General features: G+C 34.8%; 1 protein-coding gene across 5 annotated transcripts; it reads right to left on the minus strand.

Moving 5' to 3' along the window:
• Positions 1–60: 60 nt before the first annotated feature.
• On the minus strand, positions 61–23,834 carry cep170ba (centrosomal protein 170Ba). Of its 5 annotated transcripts, none has more exons than XM_043232364.1 (19): positions 23,617–23,833; positions 22,614–22,751; positions 19,703–19,792; positions 18,255–18,333; positions 17,902–17,960; positions 16,899–17,037; positions 12,989–13,099; positions 10,208–10,687; positions 8,653–9,410; positions 7,546–7,713; positions 6,805–6,943; positions 5,225–6,718; positions 3,952–4,084; positions 2,998–3,124; positions 2,658–2,750; positions 2,490–2,578; positions 2,059–2,152; positions 971–1,022; positions 61–457 (listed from the first exon to the last, which is right to left on the minus strand). In XM_043232364.1, exons 2-19 carry the CDS (start codon positions 22,716–22,718, stop codon positions 309–311), a joined length of 4,359 nt encoding a protein of 1,452 aa, XP_043088299.1. In that variant the 5' UTR covers positions 22,719–22,751; positions 23,617–23,833; the 3' UTR covers positions 61–308. The 5 variants fall into 5 exon arrangements, with proteins under 5 accessions (XP_043088299.1, XP_043088296.1, XP_043088298.1 ...); XM_043232361.1 differs by having other exon boundaries at positions 3,952–4,186; XM_043232363.1 differs by lacking the exon at positions 19,703–19,792 and having other exon boundaries at positions 3,952–4,186.
• Between the last annotated feature and the right edge of the window lie 20 nt (positions 23,835–23,854).

Below are 23,854 nucleotides of genomic sequence, written 5' to 3' on the forward strand. Positions count from 1 at the left end.
AACTAAGATCAGAAAACACTCACGGCTTGCAGTAAAAATAAAGCTGAAAGCAGAAAACTCTCAGGTTTGAATACTTTAATGATCTTTAACACAGAAATACCCTGTCCAACAGAGACGAGAAGACATTTAAATAATCATGTAAATTACTTGACCGTCACAAATAAAGAGAAAGAGAAAAAAATAATAATAATAATAATAATCAGTAAGCGTGTATTTACATCTAACGCCAACCTCCGCGCTCTCCTCAAGCTCGGGGGAATAGAAAATGTGCAAATACTGATCAGAGAGGACGGGGACCGGCGCGGGGGTCACACCAGGGAGCCGTCTCGCTCGGAGCTCCTGAACGTCCTCCGTCCGCCTCGCTGAGACGCTCTCACGTCACGGGACGCCGCTCTGGAGGGACGGGGCCCGGGCCAAGGGACAGGGTTTCCTCGGGGATCGATCACGGCGTTGATGACTGGCAGAGAGAGAGAAGACGGCGTTCATCGGCGTTCAGCTCATAATAATAAAACACGCCATTTTCTACTAAAACAATACCCCAAATATAGGACAGGATTGTCGTTTTGCTCTCCGCCAACGTCATTTAAACTCGAAAAGCTCGTCTTTTTAATATTTGTTGATTGCCGCCGTGTTTCGAGTCGAAGCCGAAGGCATGCTCAGCGACTTAAAACCTTTCCTGAATACGTCTTTGCTCGTAAAAGCATCGTAGGAGACTACGCCGTCCACAGGATTCATTCAAGGCGCAACACTGATAACGCAGCGACTTTTTTGTCTTCCAGGAAATGGAAAAATTCTACGACGATTGCGGTTTGGGTCGCTAGGACAACTATTTGTCGGTTTGCAGAATAAGACGAGCAGCATTGCGTGAACAAAGCAAAGAGCTAAGAAACTATCGTTGAGAGAACACGCTCTCGAAGTTGACTTATTTGTGTTTATTCTCTGCAGTGCGTCAGGTTTAATATCTACTGACCCTCCAGCTGTTTCTGGACTCTCCGCAGCTCTTTCAGAATTGATGCAATTTCCTACAAAAGACAGACAGAACCGTTTTTAATCGATCAGCAGTGAAAAACATTATTATTGCTAGCTAAAAAGGTCACTTAAATTTAATTAAGCGATATTAAGCGACTTGTATTTATTTATTTCTCATTTTTGTTTAACTTGAAGCAAGGTTCATGTTAATTACAGGAAACTAAAACTAAACCCAAAACATTTTTGGAAGAAAAATATAAAATTCAGGTAGTTGCCAAGCTAGCATTTCATTTTCATTCAGTTTAACTTTATGTAGTAAAATTACAGAGCTATCTCTCTTAAAAATTACACAAAAACCTAAAAAAAAAAAAAAAAAAAAAAAAAAATATATATATATATATATATATATATATATATATATATATATATAAAAGGAAAAATAAAAATAAAATTCAAATACTAATAAGACCTATGATAGCATGTAAATAATAAAATTATACTGACTTGCTAAGAAGTACTAAAATAATTAAAATGAAATACAAATGAATAAAAACTATATTTATAATATTTGTTTGTTTTTCACGTGATGCCAGTTTTTGTTTTTAAAACAAATTTATAAAACAAAAAATGACAAAAACAAATGTAATAATTTATTTTTCTGTTAAAGTTCTATTTAAATAAAATACTGTACTAAACACTGATATGAATGATTTACTGCACCCCAGTTCTTACAGTCAAAAGAAAAATGACAAACGCATAAATTAATACAATTAAAAAAAAAAACGAAAATGATGAAAATGATATATATATATATATATATATATATATATATATATATATATATATATATATATATATATATATATATATATATATATATATATATATATATATATATATATATATATATATATATATAAATAAATATAAAATAAAAAAATTTAAATGTAAAAAAAAAAAAAAAAAGTAAAAAAATTAAGTCAATTAATTCAACATTACAATTGGTTCAATGAAGCTCAGTTTTCATAAAAACCCATAAAATAAAAAAAGAGCACGTAATAATTTTATTCAGGAAGAAAAGAGACATACCTTGTTTGATGTTTTTAGAGATGGAGAATCATCAGCCTCATTGATTTTTGCTTCAATTTCTCCCAAAACGTCCATTTTATTGTGAAACAAAGCCCTGAAAAAAATATAAGAGATTTTATATATATATATGCATATATATATATATATATATATATATATATATATATATATATATATATATATATATATATATATATATATATATATATATATATATGCATATATATATATATATATATATATATATATATATATATATATATATATATATATATATATATATATATATATATATATATATATATATATATATATATATATATATGCGCCTTCTCAAGCTCCTCCAACTGACTTGGAAAAATAAAAGAAAACCACACACTTATTTATTTTGACTCATCTAAAGCATCATGTGAAAAGCAAACGAGCCTCACTTGATTTTCTCCGTCAGTTGCTCTGTGTTTTCCCGGATGGCGAGAGACAGTTGAGACACCGGATTCAGCATCACGTTGTTCAGTGCGACCTGATATAGGAGGAGCAGGAGGACATTTAAAGCTCAGTTAAAACTCCTGAGGTTAAACCGAAGAGAAGAGAAGCTCTACCTCGTCCGCGGTCGGCTCGGACTCGTCGCTCGGCTCCGCAGCAGGACACTCCTTCGGGAAATTCAGACTGGCTTCGGGAATCTGGTGCCGCAACTGAAAGAGCACTTTTAATAATCAGAAATGATTCTTGAGCAGCAAATCAGTACATTACAATGATTTCTGAAGGATCGCGTGACACTCAAGACTGGAGTAATGAGGCTAAAAATCTAATTTTGATCACAGGAATAAATTACATTTTAACAGGTACTCATATAGAAAAAAGCTGTTTTAAATGGCAATATTATTTCACTATTTTACAGCATTTTTGTTTAAATAAACGCAGCCTTGTTGGATGTGGCACCTCTTCATGGGTAGATATGGCCGGTCCCATCTCGTCTGTTGGAGCACTCTGAGCTTCTGTGTCTCCAGCAACATCATGAATCTCTTGGGCCAGGATCGCCAAATCTTTGGCCAAGTCTTGACTCAATCTAGCAAATAATAAATACTTTTAATAATAAATCATTTAAAAACCAAACTTTGAGCGACGAGTGAAAATATCTTAATCTGTACATTTCAATTAGAATTACAATTTAATTTCCTGCTGTAAAGCAGCTCTCCGGTGTTTTATTAGTGAATAAGGAGAATGTAATAAAATTATATAAATAAAAATAAATAAATTATATTTATATGTATATATTAGTTCATTAGTGCTCAATATCCATAATAAATCAGTAACTTTTTCATACAGTTGATTAAAAGCAATCTTATTTTGTGTACCAAATATATTTATTGTAATAAAAAAAATAATGAAAGTAACTGCATAATTGTACTGAAGTAATATAAATGTAATAATAATGTAATCGTTTGTCTCATTTCATGTAGTAGCTTAAATATTTATACTTTTCTATTTTAACAAAGCACAAAAATGTAATGATCAGAGCCTGCTGACGAGTCGGCGAAATAATCACCGATTAATTGTCCTAATAATCATTAGATTAATCGATTATAAATGCATCTATACGTCGTCGTCAGGTCAGCCAAGAAGATGAAACTCTATACTAAACCAGTCAGTTATGTTATAATTTTAAAAGAAAAAATATTTTTGTTACGCAAACCCATCGTTCTGCATGTGATACCAAACTTGGAAGAGTTAGGATACATTTTAAAAAAACTGTGTTCGTTTGAAAGATGTCATATACACCTAAAATGGCTTCAGGTGAATAAAATACTGGGTCATTTTTGGGGCGCTATCCCTTTAAGACCCTAAAGAACGATATTAACTTGCGGAAAGTGGTCGCGAGCATTCATTGCACACCTGGCGATCTCAGCGCTATGAGACGTCCAGTTCTGGAAGGCGTCGCTCTCGTGTCCTTCCCCCTCGGAGTCCCTGGAGCGGGGCACGGCTCGCACCGGACCCGGCGGATGGGTTCTGGGGTTCTGCTGGGATCCTGAATGATGGGAGCGTTTGTGTTTAGGGGTGCTATGGTTAGACTCGTACTCGTCCTCCGAGGTGGAGGCGTAGTCTGAACCCTTCTGACGCCTCCTGGAGCCTTGGCCCAGGAAATTGGGAATGAGGAGCGTTTGGTACACCAAGTCATCAGAGGATGGGAGAGAAAACAAAAAAAAAAAAAAAAAAGCAAGAGGAGAGAGAGATGTGAGAAGACACCCGAAAAACCAACAACCACTTCCCATTCGTCAATGGGGATCAAAAGAGCTCAAGAAGATTGTTAATGCCATTAGAGCTGGACGAGTTTTCCAATGTTGGGATATTTAACAGTTAAGAGAATAAACTTAACTCCTCATGTAAAACATAGCTAGTCCTCAGTGACAGAAAACCTAAAAATGAGTTAAAATAATTCTTGTAAGCTTGAGCGTCGTGTTCTTAGAACGCCATTTTACGTGCAAAAGACACCATATGACGCCCCTTCCAGCGCATGTTAAAATAAAAAGTCATTTTAGAAATAAAAGCAAAAAAAACCCATGAAAGTTCAACTGTTGTTGTGTGAGAATGAATGCACATTTAACATTTTTAGAATAGTGTTTAACGCACAAGATGCTGAAAAACGTCAATGTACATCAAGCACATGTTTGCGAAATCATTTAGAATTTAAATGTTCTTGACGGTTAATAAAGAGATTGTTACTTAAATTGCGTTTTAGTTACATTTTCAAGATGTTAATTTCAAAGTTTAGTTTTTTTTTCTTATCGTCCAGCCCTAAATCCTGTTAGGAATATTTATTTTAATTTTCACAATATACCTGTTAAATTTTTAGTATGATAATCTGGTCATCTAAAACATCAGATATTAGTACAATTTCGTGGTCTTGTTAGTTGAAGATGGTCATTGGCGTGGTTGTGTGAAAAAAATAAATAAATAAAAAAATCCACACAAATCAAGTCAATGAGTTCAGGAGGAATCGTTCAGAGACAGTGAAAGAACTATTTTATATCAGAATCATAATTTTGTTGTTTTCGAAGCTCATCTCTCTGATAAATGGATGGTAAGCCAAAATAAAATCAATTTTTGCCTAACCTCTGACCAAACTTCTGCAAATCTTACAAGCATACTCAGAACCCATGATACTCACTGGCAGTGCTACTGGCGTATTTGGCACTGCTTGAGCGACCGCGGATGATTGGCTGTCTGTTCGCGGCGTTCGAAACCTTACGCAGAAGAGCCTTAGGATCTGGCACTGAAGCTTTCCGCACGGAGCTGCTTGACTCGGTGCTACGGTTTGAGAAACCGGTCCGGCTCGTGGAAGACTCCGTATCACTGGGTGTGTTGAAGGAGCCGGTCCTTTTCCTGGGAAGAGCCAAAATGTCCAACCGAGAAAGCTTCTTGCTCTCCTGAGCACCTCGAATGTTTGCCGAGGGGTTGGCGTCGGAGTTTTGAGACGTCCGATCGGTTTCGGTGCCTTCGTTGTCAGAGGCTTCACCCAGACGGGCACGGCGAAGCATTGAAGCCCTTGTCGGTTTCGGAGCAGAGAGGCTATTGGAGCGAGCTAGAGCATTGTTCAATTTTGATTTGCTCGTGCCATCCTTCTGAAGAGGGACAGTGTACTTTTTGTAAGGTTGGGAACTTGATTCTTGGTCGGAGACGACGTCTGGCCAGTGCCGTGTAGTGGAATTTGGAAGATCTTGCCCAAAGTCTTGAGAACTAAGGTTTCGACGGAGTTGAAAACGCTTGCTTGGGTCTACCTTGCCATTGCTGTTCTTAATCCCGGATTGGCATGATGGATCACCAGAAGTCTTAGGTTCTCTGGAACCTCTTAAGAGTCCTCTGAGGACCACTGGCTTCTTGGGAACAGAAACTAAAGCATTTTTCCCACTGATTGTACTAGAAGTGTCCGATTCTCCAGAGAAGGAGTCCTCTATATGGGAGCGACCGTTGTTGTCTTGCTGCTGTTTTTGCTCCAGAAGCTTTGCTTCCAGAGATGCTAGAACGTCCTCGGTGTCTTTGAGGTAAGACTGAGTGTCTTGTTTGCTTATACCTTTAAAAGCATCTTTACTAGAGAGCTGACTAGATATCTGAGGCAATCTGGACAAGTGGATGTCGCTGCTGGCCCTTTCTTTGGTGTAACTTTCTTGTCTAACGATGGACACTAAATTCTCTCCAACAGAGTCATCTGGTTGATCGATGCTGGGTGGTGAACAGTCGCTCTTGCTAAGTTTGCCATGTTGTCGGGTTAATGTCGCTGTGGAGAACTTGGGAGTCGAATCCTGGTCTTCTTGAGTGGTCTTCACAGACCGGTTCCACATCTTCTGGGTTGAATCAGGAGTCTTTCTGCATTGCTCAACTACAGAGCCATCATCGGATTTGCTGGCATCACTTAGGCTGTCTGGATCTAGATCATCCTGGACGCTTAGTTTCTGCGGATCCCACTTTTGCTTTTGAACCTGTGAACTCTTTTCCACACCGGGCAGGTATGTCTCCGTTTGGATGTGTATTGCTGGCGGTGGGGTCTCGATTTTTTCCTTAGAAGGAACCTGAGGAAGAACTCGTCTTGATCTGCCGCTTTGGCCTGTTTCTAAAGAGTCAGCACTTCGATTAAGCATAACCTGGTGGATGATTCTTTCACCAGCTTAAAAAAAGAACAAATAGGATAAATGAAATATGCTAGCAAAGACAAAAGCTAAGAACACTATTGAGCCAAACAAGGTACTATACCTCCGGCGGAAAGATCAACTTGTGTTGGGATCTCGAAGAGTCCTGAAGCAGGACCAGAGTCTGAATAGGTATCAGCCAAACTGGCCCAGCGAGAAACCCATCTAGTGCCTCCGGGCGTTAATTTCGTCATCGACTGTATCTGTAGAAACGAGCAAACTAATTAAATGCTAACTCTTACTACAATATAGCTCTTTCAAATGGTCATGTTTTTTGAAGTGGAGATATTTTCACTTCAGTTTTTCTTTAGTGTCCAGAATTGCTAATTAAACCAAATTAAATAATTTCTTTGATACGTTTCATTTAAAAGAATTGATTAAATTGTTCTTCATTTCTTAACTTTCGTATTTTTTCCAATTATTTTCATATAACGTAAAATGCTATACGAAACATGCTATATCTTGCCTTGTCATTTTAATTATCGGTTAGAAATCTGTTAATTAAACATCAATGTAGTAGTGACCGAGTATAATCCAGAATACCTCAGAGCAGCGACGTGGGAAGTTTAATCTATGAAATCTCATCAATGTACCAAATGAAAATATCTCAACCATCAGGCCTGATTCAAATCACCCATCCATAATCATCCAAAAGCAGGAAAGAGTCAAAAGACATCAAGCCTTAACAAAAAGCTTCGAGAAGATCCCCAAGAAAGATCCAAAGCACACTGAAAACGGTGTAGACTGCGTTGATTGAGTGATTGACAGATAGATCTACTGATGACCATATCCGGAGGGAGTTTACCTGTACAGGACCCTTGGCTGTGTCACTAAGTTCTGTTGAGTATTGACCCAGTTTTGGGCCTGAGCTATTTTCACTGAGTAGAAGACTATCATGACCCTCAGTGACACCAATTATAGGATTAACTGTTGCTGCTGCTGAGGTTTGGCTGTTGTCGCCAACACCAAACACCTGTTAATGATAAAGCATGCATGAATACGTCTGTTCTCAATTGCCTGGAACTCCTCGACTCTTGACTGATTAAATCGTGTAAAAGAGGCGGTCGACCGTTATAATTTTTTGCAAGCGATAATGATATTAAGCGAGTGGTCGATGGGGATATGAAGCTGATTTATAGGATATTGTAACACTTTAGGACAGCAAAAAGACATGCACAAGAATTTCCCAAATTAAATCCATTTGCATTTTATATAATAATTTACTAAATTATATAATTTGAAAATGAATATGAAAGAAAATAATCCGTAAAAAAAAATACATCTGTAAAACAAACAGATTTTACATGGCAGAATAACAAGTCAAAAAAAAAAAAAAAAAAAAAAAAAATGCCCTATCAGCAAACAAAACAAAAGTAAACCAGTCAACTACTATTCAAAACGCACTAGAAATGAGGTAAAATTCAAGCATCAGGGTTTGCAGTGCATATCAGCCAGACAGGAAAAACAATTAACAGCAGATGCCAATATTAAAAAAAAAAAAATATAGATATATATATATATATATATATATATATATATATATATATATATATATATATATATATATATATATATATATATATATATATATATATATATATATATATATATATACACAGCAGTTAGCCGCTATTCAAGACGCAAATGAAATGTGGTAAAATACTAGCATCAGGATTTACAAAAAATTATTAAAAAATAAAATATGAGAGAATATATTGGTCAACCAGTATTCTAAATGCATCAGCCAAACTAAATCACAAAGGGCCAAAGCAAATGCTGATATATCGGTTGACCACTCTAAAGGTGAACTGAGGTAAAATACTAGAGGAAGCGAAATGGAATTGAAATAATGTTTTGTAATAATACATTGTGTTTGCGGTCTCTTTAGCCGTTTGAATCTGATATCAAGTACCTGATCGATCAGGCTCCGTGCCTCCACAACCTCTTTGTCTGGACTTTCAGCTTCCACGGTGTAGGTACCTGCATCACTTAAACTGTCCTCCTCTTCCTGCTGCTTGGGAACCAATGGTTTGTCCGTACGGTCGTCTTCCTTGGGTGCAGAGGGAGATTTGTTTGACTGATTCACTGTATGAGATGCAGCAGGAAAACTCTGCGGCACCGAGGACCTAGCGTTCGAAGGCGAGGCCTTCACCCAAGTGGGGTCCCACGCGGGAGCAGAACTGGTTTTCGATACCCTAAGCAACTCCGCAGCAAAGTCCTGCGACAGTTTGGATCTTCGGCCGACGCTGCCGAACGTTTTAGCCGAAGAGCGGGAGCTGAAGTCAGACGTGCTCAAACGGACTTCGCTCTTCTCCCGCCGGAAGGATCCGGCCCGCTGAGGACCATCTGAACCTTTCAGGGGAATCGTGAACTGCTGAGTGGGTGGATTATGGCCGGATGGCGATGACCGCTCTCCAACTTTCCGTTTGTCTAACTTGCTTTTGAGAACAGACTGGAAGTCGGGAGAAGACATGTTATTGGAGAACGACTGCGAGCGTTTTTTCCGTTGCGTATCGTCGAAGAACTCGATCACAAAAGCTTGCTGGGGATCCGATTTGCCTTGGCTTTTTGGAGTGTAGTTAGTTGGGTAATCTTCTCCTTCCAGTTGTTGATTGATCATTTGTGATTCATCCGGTTCTTCAAAATCAGGGTCTTCATGATGGTGTGCTTCTAGAAATATAAAGTTAGAGGTCAATATTTAACCTACAGATATATTTGAAAACTATATAATATAATACAATATAAATGCTAAAACTATAAATATTATTTTTTTATGAAATACATTTTTTTTAATTCATACGAAATTAAAATAAATATATTTATTTAAGTTGTAGAATTTTTTTTAGTTATGCCATTCATTCATGAATGTGTAATTTAACGTTTTCATTTAATACGTAAATTAAAGTATATTAATAAAACAAATAAAACTGCATACCAACACTTTCTTCATTTTTTGTTATTTAGTTTGTAATTTTTTTGTTCATAATAAATCACAACAAAATTTGATAAAACTTTTTCCGTTTTCATTTGAAATGTATTGTTACATTATAAATGAAAAAAAAGAATATTAATAAAACTAAAACACTATATCATTTTTTTATTTCTACTTCCCATTTTAATTCTAAAGTTTTAGTTATTTTATTTTTTAATGTAAATCACAACAAAATTACTAAAACTTTATTTAGTAGTATTAGTATTAAATATTAAAACTATATATACACACTATTATCGATACTACAATAGCACTGTATGTCACCACTTAAATTAATTTATGATTTAATACGCAACTATCACGTAGAGTTGCAAATTTAGTGGAATCAAAATTGCCAGATTTACACTATAGTTAAATTTGTAAAACCTGTAAAGTTTATCTTTAATAACACTATAGAGAATAACGCTATATAGTACATTTCCGGCGTGCACAGAAGGCTAAAACACATTTATTTTTCCACAAAGTTGTCCGTCACCTTTGAAGGTCTTGTTCAGGAGCTCGTCTGACCCAGACTGCTCTTCTAGACTCTTCATCATCGTGGCGTCACTCTGAACCAACCAATCAGCCACTTTGTTCTCCACCGACATCACCTCCGTGAGCCTGGCTATCGACTCTTTGCTGGGGGTTCTGGGGTTTCTGTGCGGGCGGATGGAGAGCTTGCTGACGTGGTCCTTGATCTTCATCTTCCCAGGGGTCTGCTCGTCGAACTCGATGGTGAAGGAGGCGTGGCCCTGGACCACCGGAGACGCGGCGGGAGGCTTTTTGTGGTCCGTGTCTTTGGTGGGAATCTCTTGGACCTCCTGGGAAGCAGCTTTGCCCTTTGAATGGATCTCCTTCGTGGGGATCTCAAAGTAACTCGGTTCCTTGCGGTAAGGGTAAGCGGACTTGCCCTGGCCATCGTGAAGTTCATCTGGAGAAGCGCAGAGCTCTCGTTTGGTTCCGTCTGCGTGGTTTTCTGTGGGAAGACGTGACCGTTATTATAAAACTAACAGAAACGGTGCATTTCGACTTGAGTTTGAATCGCTTGAAAGACTGCTTGTGTTTCCAGACGCAAATGCAATGAAAACCAGTGTGAAAAAAAGCAATGAAAAACCACATCTTTAACCAGTGTTACTGTAGTATCTTTTATAGTTTATATTAATATTTAGAATTATTTTTGGTAGCAGTTGGAGCCATTATATATATATATATATATATATATATATATATATATATATATATATATATATATATATATATATATATATATATATATATATATATATATATATATATATATATATATATATATGCATTATTTTTAATCTAAAAATGCAAGTATTTTTAATGCATCGATTATGCCTCACTGTATGATCTCATGAATATTTGAAGAGCTCTGATGCAAAAGCTAAAATGAGCATTTTTTTCAGGCTCTCACGTATGCATTCAGTAGTTTCACTTTAGCAGAAATAAGTAGGTTTCATTAAAGTCAAATAACCTGAGGAAAATGCTCGTTTTAGAAGGCTTTTGCATCTCTTAATTCGTAACCACATTTACATACAATGTGTTACATGCACTTTTATAAGCATTGTTATTCCTTAAAAAGTAGGTTTTATTATTAAATTATGCGACATGTAACATGACAAAATGTTTCAGATGTAAGAATAATGCATTTTAACTTTTACATTTATAAAAAAATATGTACATTATAAATAACTTGCATTAAAAATAATTCATTATAGATAATGTTTCTTTTTTTAATACATTTTCCATCGTTTAAAAATTTGTTGTGTTTTTGCCATTTTCTTATTTTTTACTAAAATAAGTAAAACTAAATAAAGACATTATAAAAAAAAAAAAAAAGCTGTTTTTTTGTTTCTTTTTTGTTTAATTTTATTGCAGTTAACATTTATTTCATTTCAATAAAAATGTTCATGTTTTCAGTTAACCATAACAACCTTAGCTTTTTTTTTTTTCTTTTTTTTATAGCACGGTGAGTTTATTCAAATTCAAATACTCTATAACTTTAATGATTTAATAATTATTAATAATTTAATTATTTTGGGCTTTCCTTGACAAATCCACTACACAAACATGTCTACACTTTAAACGAATCAATGACTAGGAAAAACAATATTAAAACAATGTATTCATGGATTTACTGCGTATTTACAAATTATTATTAAATCACAAAAAAAAAAAAAAAAAAGAAAAAAGGCTACAAATAAAACAACAAATATATTTTAATGTTTATACTAAATATAAACCATACAAAATAAATAAATAATATATATATATATATATATATATATATATATATATATATATATATATATATATATATATATATATATATATATATATATATATATATATATATATATATATTTTTATTTTATATATATATATATATAAAAATGTAATATACATAAAAATCCACTAAAATCATTTACATGAGCTGAAGACACTCCGTTTTTCTAAACTTCACAGAATCAGTATTTTCCTGAAAGTACGTCACTTCTAATTCCAGACACAGGTGAAGCAGGTGAGCGTGTGACATATGGAAAAAGAGCTAATTAAAGTATTAATTAAGACTACTTACCTCACTCCTGCTGTGAGATAACGTCAGTAAGGTCAAGTATTTCAGGTTGATCTTACGCCTCGCCCTAACCGGGTGTGACATGTACAGTTTCACTGGTGCACTACACAGCTCTCGCTATAGGTGGCGTGATTCAGCACAGAAATAAGAAACAATACAAGTCCGTGCACACAGCTAAGATCAACATGGATGAGATTTATCGGTCATCACATCAGGGCTGATTAGAGACGAGAAGCGTATAATAACATCCGGTGTTAAAAACATCGGCATCTAGCATAGATTCAAACCTAATGTCAGCTAGCGGCGAATCAAAGGCGACTTGTTTTGAAATCTTACTTGGTTTGGTTGTTAAGCACATCTGAAACAGAACAAAGGTTTCTATGGTCACCTGTTAAAACTCTGAGAAGTACTTAAGACTGGAGGGAAAACACAATGACCTTCTCATTGGACTAAGACGGCCGCTAATCCATCACGAGGCTGAACTCGCTAGTCAGACGGGTTTTAAAGCTCACGCCGGTTCAGGACCGAATTCCTCAGGATCACCGAACAAAGGGATTTTTCTTTTAGCTCACGCCGCAGTCGCATTCCTGTCCACACATTAAACACTTCAAAAGGCACCGGGAGACACGCTTCTGGTACTCGGACTTGGGTTTGATGGGTCAGGAGTCTGTTTCTGACCTGTGTGAGGCTCCTGGGCGCTCGGATCACAGCGCTGAGCTTTATCTTCATCATCCTCACCCCACCAGGACGGCTGACCGTACAGAGGAGTGGGTCTGGACACGGACGGATCTGTGATGAAACGAGCCGAAAGGAAGAGTTTGATAAAACGTCTGCCACTGATCACATTACTTCTAGAAAAAGTGTAATAATTAATAAATAAATAAATAAATAAATAATAAATAAATAATATAAAAAAATGTATATATATATATATATATATATATATATATATATATATATATATATATATATATATATATATATATATATATATATATATATATATATAAACTAAAATGTTAAAAAAATATTACTGCCTATTTTTACTGAAAGAAAATATTTGAATTACATTTATATATAAAAAAATAAAATAAAGGTATTACTAGATAAATAAAAATACAAAAAAGTCAAACCTTGCATTAGTTGTAAAATTATTACAAAATAAATAGAATTATATTAAAAAAGATTTAATATTAGATTAATTAAAAAAATTGTAAATAATAAAAATCAAATATTTTAGAAGCATAAAAACCCAATAATAACTTACATGAACCATAAAATAAAATCATAAATAAATAATTACATGTGATATTTATTTCAAAGCAAACAAATATTTATATATAACAAAATACAGAATAAAATAAAATATTTATTTGTAAATAAAGTAAAAAAAAATTGCATTAGATGAAGAAATAAAATACAAAATAAAAATCTATAAATAAGCAAAGTTACAAAATATCATACAAATAATTAAAACTAATTAAAAAAAAACATCACAACAATAACATCAATTGGCTATGCTGACGATTTGTAACGTTTACTCATGCAAGAGTTAGCAAGCTTAACCGCTTCATTTAAAACCAAATGAAATGCTTGGGAAAACTTTCACGCACATCGAGCACGTCCGGCCTGAAGGCCTTAGAAAAGCAGCAGGCAGGCAGACCGCCAGCGACACTCGGGTGAACTCCACCCAATCAGAGACCTGCGCTAATCTACAGCTGCTGTCTGTCAGAGATAACCAACCAGTCACGCTGGTTACAGCAAGCCTCCGCACGGACACCGTTTAATATCAACAAAGACAGGGATGTTCACGTGTTACGCTCTTGTGTGTGTGATTCAGAGGAACGGACACTAACAGACGGACGCTGGGAGCAGGAGGAGGAAACAAGTACTAAAACATGATTCAATCCCATGAGTCAGTTGGGCAGGACCAGGTCAGAAACCACAGGAAGTTCAGGACTCAAACTTTCTCATGAAGTCAGTGTGAGAGTAAGAGCTAGCCCTAGCTTTCAGCTTCACCTGAAAATGAATGCATTTTAAAAAATATATAAAAAATATATATATATATATATATATATATATATATATATATATATATATATATATATATATATATATATATATATATATATATATATATATATATATATATATATATATATATATATATATATATAAAAAAAATATATATATATATATATATAAAAAAAAAAAAAATGTATATATATATATATATATATAAAAATTTTTTTTTTTATATATATATATATATATATATATATATATATATATATATATATATATAAAAATATATATATATATATATATATATATAAAATATATATATATATATATATATATATATATATATATATATATATATATATATATATATATATATATATATATATATATATAAAAAAAAAAAATATTATATATATATATGTGTGTGTGTGTGTGTGTGTGTGTGTGTGTGTGAAAATCTACTACGCCAAGGATTTCCAACCCTTTCTGTCAGATGAAATATAGCAATAATATTTTAATAATAATATTAATAAGTTAATGTTGCAGTAATGTAACGACAAATTTAAAATAAATTGAACATATTTACAGTTTGTTGATCGTCACATGACATACAGGATCAGCAAATGATATATTTCTTGCTTTATTTTTAATGTGTTTTTTGATCGTTTTGTAAATGGAAAATTATTACAAATTTTTAAAAATCAACTAAAACTAGTATATACACGTCTTTTTAAAAGGTTAACGAAAATAAAATATTTGACTTCAGCTAGCTGCCAAGACAACATCTCTCATATTAACTCAGTTAAAATGATCAAAACGACTTAAATTATTACAAAAGAAAACAAAAAATACACCGCTTATTTTTATAAAATAATATTTTTTAATATTTAGCTAAAGTAACACTGCAACTCATTGATGTAATAAAATTAATTATTAAAACGTGACAAACTGCTAAAAATAACATGGAAAATAAAATATAAAAAAAAAACTCAATTTTACCACGAAGACTTCAAAACAACTATTTAAAAATAAAAAAATAATAAAAAATAAATCAATCACACTGCAGCCCACGATTCCTCATGAACAAGCTCAAAAAGTGTTCATTTTGGGAAAATTATTTTTTCTTAACCGTGAAGCGCCTCGTTTTTCCCCCGTGAGCAACACTATCCTCCTTTAAGAGCAGCAAACAAACGTCTCTCTGTGAGCCGCGGCTCGATGGAGGTTTGGGCTTTCTGGACGCTCTCGAACACTTGAAGTAAACGAGTCCGAGCAGAGCAGCAGTCTGACGCTCGTTTAGCAGGCTTTAACCGTAACCCCGTCACGGGGCAATGCCAACCTCAACCCAATAATCACCTCCAAACCAAACAGTCCCTGGGTCTTAAAGAGACAGTGCACCCGTAAATAACCTCTTACTGAACAAACGACTCCAACAAGATAATAATAAAACGTGACGGTGCTTTTAATTCTTTTAATAAATAATAGATATCTACATGACTTATTCTGTTCATACTTTAGTCCAATTAACTGACTATTAATTATGATTTTTGCCCCAATATACTTCTTAATAATACGTTTGTGCAGAATAAGACATTAATGCGTGCTTTAAGTCATTAGAAACAGCATCTAGTAGTATTTAAAGTGAGAAGGGTACGTTGAAAAAAGCATGCATTTTAAGGTTAGACTTCAATGGTTGTGTTAAATATGAATAGATTACAGTCTAGAACAGAGTTACATTCAGTAACTGCAGCTAAAATCATAAAAGTAGTCCTCTACTACTTTTTGAAGGGCAAGTAATTAAATGATATCTACTAATAACACCCAACACTGGACGTAGGTGGCCGTTTTTCTTCAACAGGGCATTTTTTAGCTGTTCTGAGAGTCTTTTAGACAGGAAACGAAGAGCCGAGGAAAAGGTTTGGGGCGAAACCAACGCGTTTACGGCTTCTCTCGGTTCACGCGAAACACCGACGCGATTAAGTTCATTCAAAACCGCGTTACTGGGTGCTTTAAGTGAAACAAAACGCACACGAACTGATGAATCGGTTATTTGAATCAGTTCACTGAAAAGAATCAGATTCCTCATTGGTCCGAGGCTCAGGATTACAGATAATGATGCCGTTTCCTGCACAGACTGAATGTTTCGCTTCACAAGACCTCAAAATACCATCATCAGGGGTCATTATTAACTGCATGTCCTTTTTTCGGACGCTCAAAAGACAGCCGGCTTGCATTTTATGAATCGCCAAACCACAGATCGAGCTAAAAATCGTCCCTCTACTGACGGCCTCTGGGAGTAAATTCATTTTTAGGTGAACCGTCCCTTTAACACCACTCGGCCGCACAGAGCACAGCGATATTCAAACTAGACTCGCACTTCCGGAAAGAAACAACAGCACTTGTGAAGCAATTCAGCAAACATGCAAATATTACACCGGTGCTATCGTCGGGCAGATTCTGCGTCCTGAACACGGAGCCAACTTTCATCCTTCTCAAGTATAAAGCTTACAACTCTGAACGGAGTCTGTACATGAAGCATTAGATAAATGCGGGCTCTTCATGTTACCTGTGATGATTTTGCGCTCCGTTTTGTCTGATTTGACACGAAATGCATCAGAGTTTCGCCGTTTCTCATCGGTCTGAACGTGTTTCTTGGTTTCCGGCGTCTCTTGACCCAGCTGAAGTTGACTGGTGTATTTTTCATGCTGGAATAAAGAGAACATTTTAATAATAATAATAATAATAATAATAATAACAATAATGATAACTATTATTATTTTTATTATTCAATTTATAATTTAGACAACTAATTTTGCACAATAATAATGCGTAAGATACTAGATGCTTTTACTAAAATAAATGTCTACATTAATAATAATAATAATAATAATAATGTCTATATTTGTATTATTATTATTAACAATAATAATAAAAATAGACATTATTATTATTATTATTATTAATAATAATATCTATATTAGTATTATTATTATTATTGTTATTATTAATAATAAGTCTACATTTTTATTACACTAAAAAAAAATTATTACTAATTTTTATTAGTCTATATTTGTAAATGTATAATTTGGTCATTTATTATTAATAAAACAACTATAATTTGTACTTTCAATTTATACTTTATACAACTTAATTTTGTACAATAATGCTTTAGACAATTTAAGATAATTATTACTAAAATATGAAACGCATACATTTATACATAATAATAAATTGTCTAAATTATACAGTTTTATTACTCTACAAGAAATATTATTTAGCAGCAAAAAAAAAACATTAAAGTACTTTGACGAAAATACAACCCATTAATGTTTTCAGTAGCACTTAATTATGTTAAAATTAGTTCCTTAGTTAAATATTTTAAATACTTCTAAAGCATTTATTAATCTGTCTAGTTATTTAAACATCATACATTAACACTACTAATTTTAACACGCCCGAGCTAACATGAAATGACATTATTTTGTTAACTAACGATAACGAATGGCATCCACACACTGAAAATAAGCCAAAATGTTTTTTTTATGAATATGCATAACACTGAGATGTACCTTGAGGGCTTCTTCGGGCACTCTGTGTTGGCTTCTCTCCAGGATGTATATGTGTGCATGTGCGAACGGGTCAAGAACAAACAATCATCAGAGAGAGGAAGCGACAGCAGGACAAAAGCCCAAGATCAACAACGAGCTGCATTCAAATCGCTGGCAGCATGGTTTCTCTCGAGCCGAGCACACCTCCGGACAAATCTGTCTCGCAAACAAGAAAGCTGCTTTTCTGCTCTTTATCAAACGCCGTTTCTGCAAGGTTACTCATTTTCGCTGCGGGTTCGGAGGATTTCGCTCTCAGCACTGAGCAAAGGCCTGAGTCAAACCGCGCTCGTTTTATTCAGCCTGAAGAAGGATATCATATCCGAAGCGGATGACGTCCGATAAATTCAGGGTGATGTAGGTCTGATCAGGGATGCGAAGGTCATTCACAAAGGTCTGGCAAAGAAAGAAGAAGTTAGATGCTTTATATTTCAGTATAAACAATAGCAACTTAAATTCATAACCACATTCATTCATTCATTATATTATATATATATATATATATATATATATATATATATATATATATATATATATATATAAAAATATATATAAAAATATATATAAAAATATATATAAAAATATATATAAAAATATATATATATATATATATATATATATATATATATATATATATATATATATATATATATATATATATATATATAAATAAAAATATATATATATATAAAAAAATATATATATATATATATATATATATAAAAAACATAGAAAAATATACATATAAAAATCAAAATAAATAGAAAAATATACATAAGAATAAAAATATAAAAATAAAAATAAATAGAAAAATCTAAATCTAAATAGAAAAATCTAAATAAAAAAATATATATAAAAATAAATTTAAATTTTTATTAATTCTTTATTAATTCCGTTGAATGCAAAACGCTCAAAGCTCACTTTATTTGTACGTTTGAAAGCTACGCAGCCCTATTTAAAAATCCATATCTGATTTTGCACAGAGCTGCAATCCTAAACAAATCAAGCAGTCTTGTATAAAATACTGATTTCTTTATTGGGGGGGGATGCATAAACTAAAGCTCTCGTAAAACGTGCAGAGGACAATTAATAACTGCTATTACGGTTTTACATCATACTTTTAACAATATTTAGATTTGACAATTTTTTATTGCTCAGCAGAAAGGCATGACGTTATTCAAACGATCTCGAAGATTAAAACGTGCAACGCAGGATGTTTTTCAAATTGCAGTTGCTTTTTGTTTTCAACAAGCAGTGCGAGATGCATTTAAATTAGCATTTTGTAAAAAAAAAAAAAGGTGTCAAAATTGCATTATTTTAACCAAATCAAGCAGGCTTAAAATTAATATTTTCATTTGCGCGTGCAGAAACTAAAGTGCATGTTGCTGCAATGCGATTTTACACTCACACAGCAGAAATACATCATTAGGTTTCATAAAGCTGCGCTTAAACCAAATCAAGCGGCCAATATGAAGTCAATATTTGCATTTGTAAACTGAAGTGCTGAGTTAACATGCAATGCGAGATGCATTTTCACTTCTATTTCGTTAGCGGCCCTATATAAAAATCCATATTTTCATTTGTGCATCGAGAAGCTGTACAGCATGCAGATAAAAGGCACGAAAGCTGCCGTTGCATTTGTTTTCATGAAGCGGAAATGCGTTCAAAATGGCACCATTTGACATCGAAATAGCAATTCCATCATGCAGCCTTAAACAAAATCCCCACCGACGACTGAAAGCCCATTTAAGTGCCATGAACTCACCCCGTTGAGGCTGCCCAAGTCTTTGACCAGGTGCTCGTCTGTAGACGCGTCGTAGTTGATCACGGCGTGCTGTTTGTCCACGCTGCGAGACTGCGAAGGTGCAAAGCACAGAAAAGCAGCTTATCGCAAAACAAACATGCACGCAAACCCAATGCAGACGCTACAAAAGGCCGGGAAACAACCTTTTAGTGTTAAAAAGTCTGACGAGGTGTTTACGCAGCGGTTTAAAAGAACAGGAGGCCCGTCTGTAGAGCAGAGCCACGGCCACAGCATGCGTATGAGGGCAGAAAACAGTCTACTCCATGGAGAAAATCCCGTATAAACGTTCACATGTGGCCACAGGAAGGCACAATTACCCAGCATTATCAGCGTCAGCTTTCTTCATGCATCGGAGAAGATCGCCCAGCGCTAATTTACTGCCTCATTAGCGGCCATCAGCTGATGTCATTGTTCTGGGCCACCGAGAGACTCCGGGACTTTGTTATTAAAGCGTGCATTTTTTGCGTTTCCGTCAAAATTCTCGTTCAGAGCGCGGCGCGTATTAATAGGTTTAAGGTGCATGAAAGCCGACGGTGCGTCTTGAAAGAGTTGCTCTGCGCCGGGTTGAACGCGCTCCGGATCTGGAGAGGAATGCTGCTGATGAGCGGAGAGGGAGAGGCCGAGGTTTGGACGCATGAATAGACTCGAGCAGACCGCTGCGGTGAGAGGGCCGCGCTCAACTAACCGCACATGAACAGGAGCGTATAAACAGAGTCAAAACACTGCATTCTTGTGTCAGCAGAACAACAGAGAGAGAGAGGAACAGACAGGGACGTTTGTTTGATTTGAGGTTTAAGAGACTTCATGCCTCCTGTTGCTCTGACTTTACGGCACGTGCCATTTGATTAAAAGGGAGATTATGTTTTGTTCGATTTCAGTTTTTTTTATTTTTATTTAAATGTATGAGCAGTTTTATTGTGTTTTTATTTATTTACTTATTTTTATAAGTTTTGTTATTTTAGTACAGCAAGTTTAACAATAAAAAAATAAGAAATATTGCTTTGGCAATTAGCTGAATTAACATAAGTTTAATATTTATTTCAGTTGAAATTTTTATTTATAATCATGAATATTTATTTTTAAGGTCAACATACACATTTTTATATATATATATATATATATATATATATATATATATATATATATATATATATATATATATATATATATATATATATATATATATATATAATTTTAAATTTTAATTTAATTTTTTTTTCCTGTTTTTAAGTTTTGTTATTTTAGTACATCAAGTTTAAATGAAAATAAGAAATATTGCTTTGGCAATTAGCTGAAGTAAAATAAGTTTAATATTTTTTACAGTTATTTATAATCAAAGGTTTTTAAGGTTTTAATTTTTCTCTCTCTCTCTCTCTCTCTCTCTCTCTCTCTCTCTCTCTCTCTCTCTCTCTCTCTCTCTAAATAAAATAAAATAAAATATATATATATATATATATATATATATATATATATATATATATATATATATATATATATATATATATATATTTTATTTACTTAAAAAAGTTTAGTATTTTATTTTAGTTTCATTTTAATTTCTCACATTAGACTTTAGAAAGCTTTTTTATTATTATTATTATTATTATTATTATTATTATTATTATTATTATTATTATTATTAAAGGAACCGCTAGATTCTGCCGCAACAAGAATGAAGCCAGTAAATAAATCTCGGATAATCACGACTGAGAGCGGCTAAAAAGAGAAAAGCCTTACTTGGCAGCAAATAAACCCGATCACATCAGTGTACACGAACAGAGCTGCTACTAAACAACATGACACTTTCACGTCAGTGCTCTGAAACCATCAGTTACCATCTACTATCTGCACACCACCCGAACCAATTAACATTCATTTGACGGGGAGCAACTAAAAACATTCGCGTGAAGTAATAGTTGAACCAAAACCGATTTGAGCGGCGATCCTGTAGAGCTGAAGCTGAACTCGTTTCATACTCCATCACCTTTGCGGCAATTATTGTACGACGCACAAATGACGAAAACGACTTCGCTTTGCCAAACACGAGCGCCGAAGTGAATTTAACCCATTGCGAAATCAATTTATTCGACTCTGATTCGGTTCACTTCACTTCATCAATTCTGAAACAAATGCAATTCAACTCCACAGAAAACGCTAATATCATTATTATTGAACAGAAAAGTAGCTCTCATCAGTCGAATCGATGACACCAAAACATTTTTAATTTATTTCTGCAATGCTCTTCAAAAGGAACGCTCCGTTTTTTTAGAAATAGCTTCATTCTCAATCATTAATAAGTTGAGTTTCATCGTCCAATAAATAAATAAATAAATATATATATATATATATATATATATAATTTTTTTGAGAGAGAGATAAAAATTAAAACCTTAAACCTTTTTGATTATAAATAAATAACTTTAAAAAATATTAAACTTATTTTACTTCAGCTAATTGCCAAAGCAATATTTCTTATTTTCATTTAAACTTGATGTACTAAAATAACAAAACTTAAAAACAGAAAAAAAAATTTATATATATATATATATATATATATATATATATATAAAATGTGTATGTTAACCTTAAAAATAAATATTCATGATTATAAATAAAATTTCAACTGATCATAAAAGCCAGGAAAATCCCAACTTTTGATTTCCCGCCCGTCTTACTAAACGACAGAACTACAGAAGAGTTGAGCTTCAAACATGAAAACACACCAGACCTCTTCGGTCGCTCTTTGAACGAGATGCTGCCGGTCTAATAGGATTCAACGATCCACGCCAAGAGCTCTATCGACGGAGACCGGCTGAACGGACTCAAAAACGCTGAAGCTCGACTCCTGAAGGCCGTGCGTTCGCCGTCTCACCTGCAGCATGAGCTCGCAGTCCTCTCGGCCCACGAAGATCATCTCCCGGGGCAAGCGGTGGCGCGTGCCGGAGCTGCTCACCAGGAACCACGACGTCACGCTCATCTTCAAAGCGCTCCTCCGAACCCCACCGACATCCTTCAGGAGGAAGACACGATCACAGACACATGACAAAACACAAAAACCCCGACACTTCAAGAAACCCCATCACCTACGACCACTTTGATAGCTTTCGCACGTTTTTATATAGGTCTAAATGGCGATTATTTCACAATTGTGACACTCTTCAGAGTAAAACTAGAGCAAAAAAGCTGTATTCAGAACCCATGGGATGGTGGAGAGTCTGTATTTAAGGCTAGTTTGGTAAAACATTTATCTGTTGGTTAATATATTATCCAACAGTCTGACGTCAGCAGAAAAAGAAAAAGTCGATTCAAAAGGAGGAGCATTATGAGTGAATAAGAGTGCATTTTGAGCTCACTTTGACTCTTGTGATGCAATTACATTGAATCCAAATCAAGCGTATGCTGTTTACTTGAAAAAAGAGAGCAGTTATGCCTCGAAATGCTCTATAACAATACTTAATCGGTCTATAAATCAATGTCGAAGTGAAATCAGCCCAGTTTGCGTTACTCGTACGACGGTAAAGTAGTTATATCATCCAGCAAAGTGTGTAAGTTAACGTTTTGATATCCGGATTAATTCAAAACCCGCGTGAAAACGTCACATTAGACCAGAAACGGCTGACAAACTCGAGCTGCGAGACTCTACAGGTGTAAAACTAACTCTATCCGACCGAATTAAAGCCCATTAGCTGCTAGCGGCGCCAACGAACCCGAGAGTTCACTGACTGGAGGCGGGTTTCCCGCTTTCGCCCGGACCTCACGGAAGATATCCCCGCTTCTGTAACGTGACAGCGCGAACAAAGCGTTTAAAACACACCGACGCGTCGCGAAGCGCACGAAAGAGGCTCCGTCGAGGCGGACGCTCAGGTAAAACTCACCTTCAGAGAAACTCCAGGCGGATGAAGCTCGACAGGAAGTTCGCCCGTGACATTCCCGACGCTTTAAAGCGGCTTCGGCGCGTCCCCTCGCCCGTCGGATGAGGTAAAAAGCGCGTTCTCCCCGACGAACTTAGACTTTTATCCGCCTCGCTCGCTCGCTCGCGCGCGCGACGCTCCGTCGGAATCCGTCGGGCCGGGTCGGTGCGTCAGTGACGTCACGACGCAGCGCCTCCACCTG

Source organism: Puntigrus tetrazona, unplaced genomic scaffold (genome assembly GCF_018831695.1).
Source record: "Puntigrus tetrazona isolate hp1 unplaced genomic scaffold, ASM1883169v1 S000000528, whole genome shotgun sequence".
Classification (NCBI taxonomy): domain Eukaryota; kingdom Metazoa; phylum Chordata; class Actinopteri; order Cypriniformes; family Cyprinidae; genus Puntigrus; species Puntigrus tetrazona.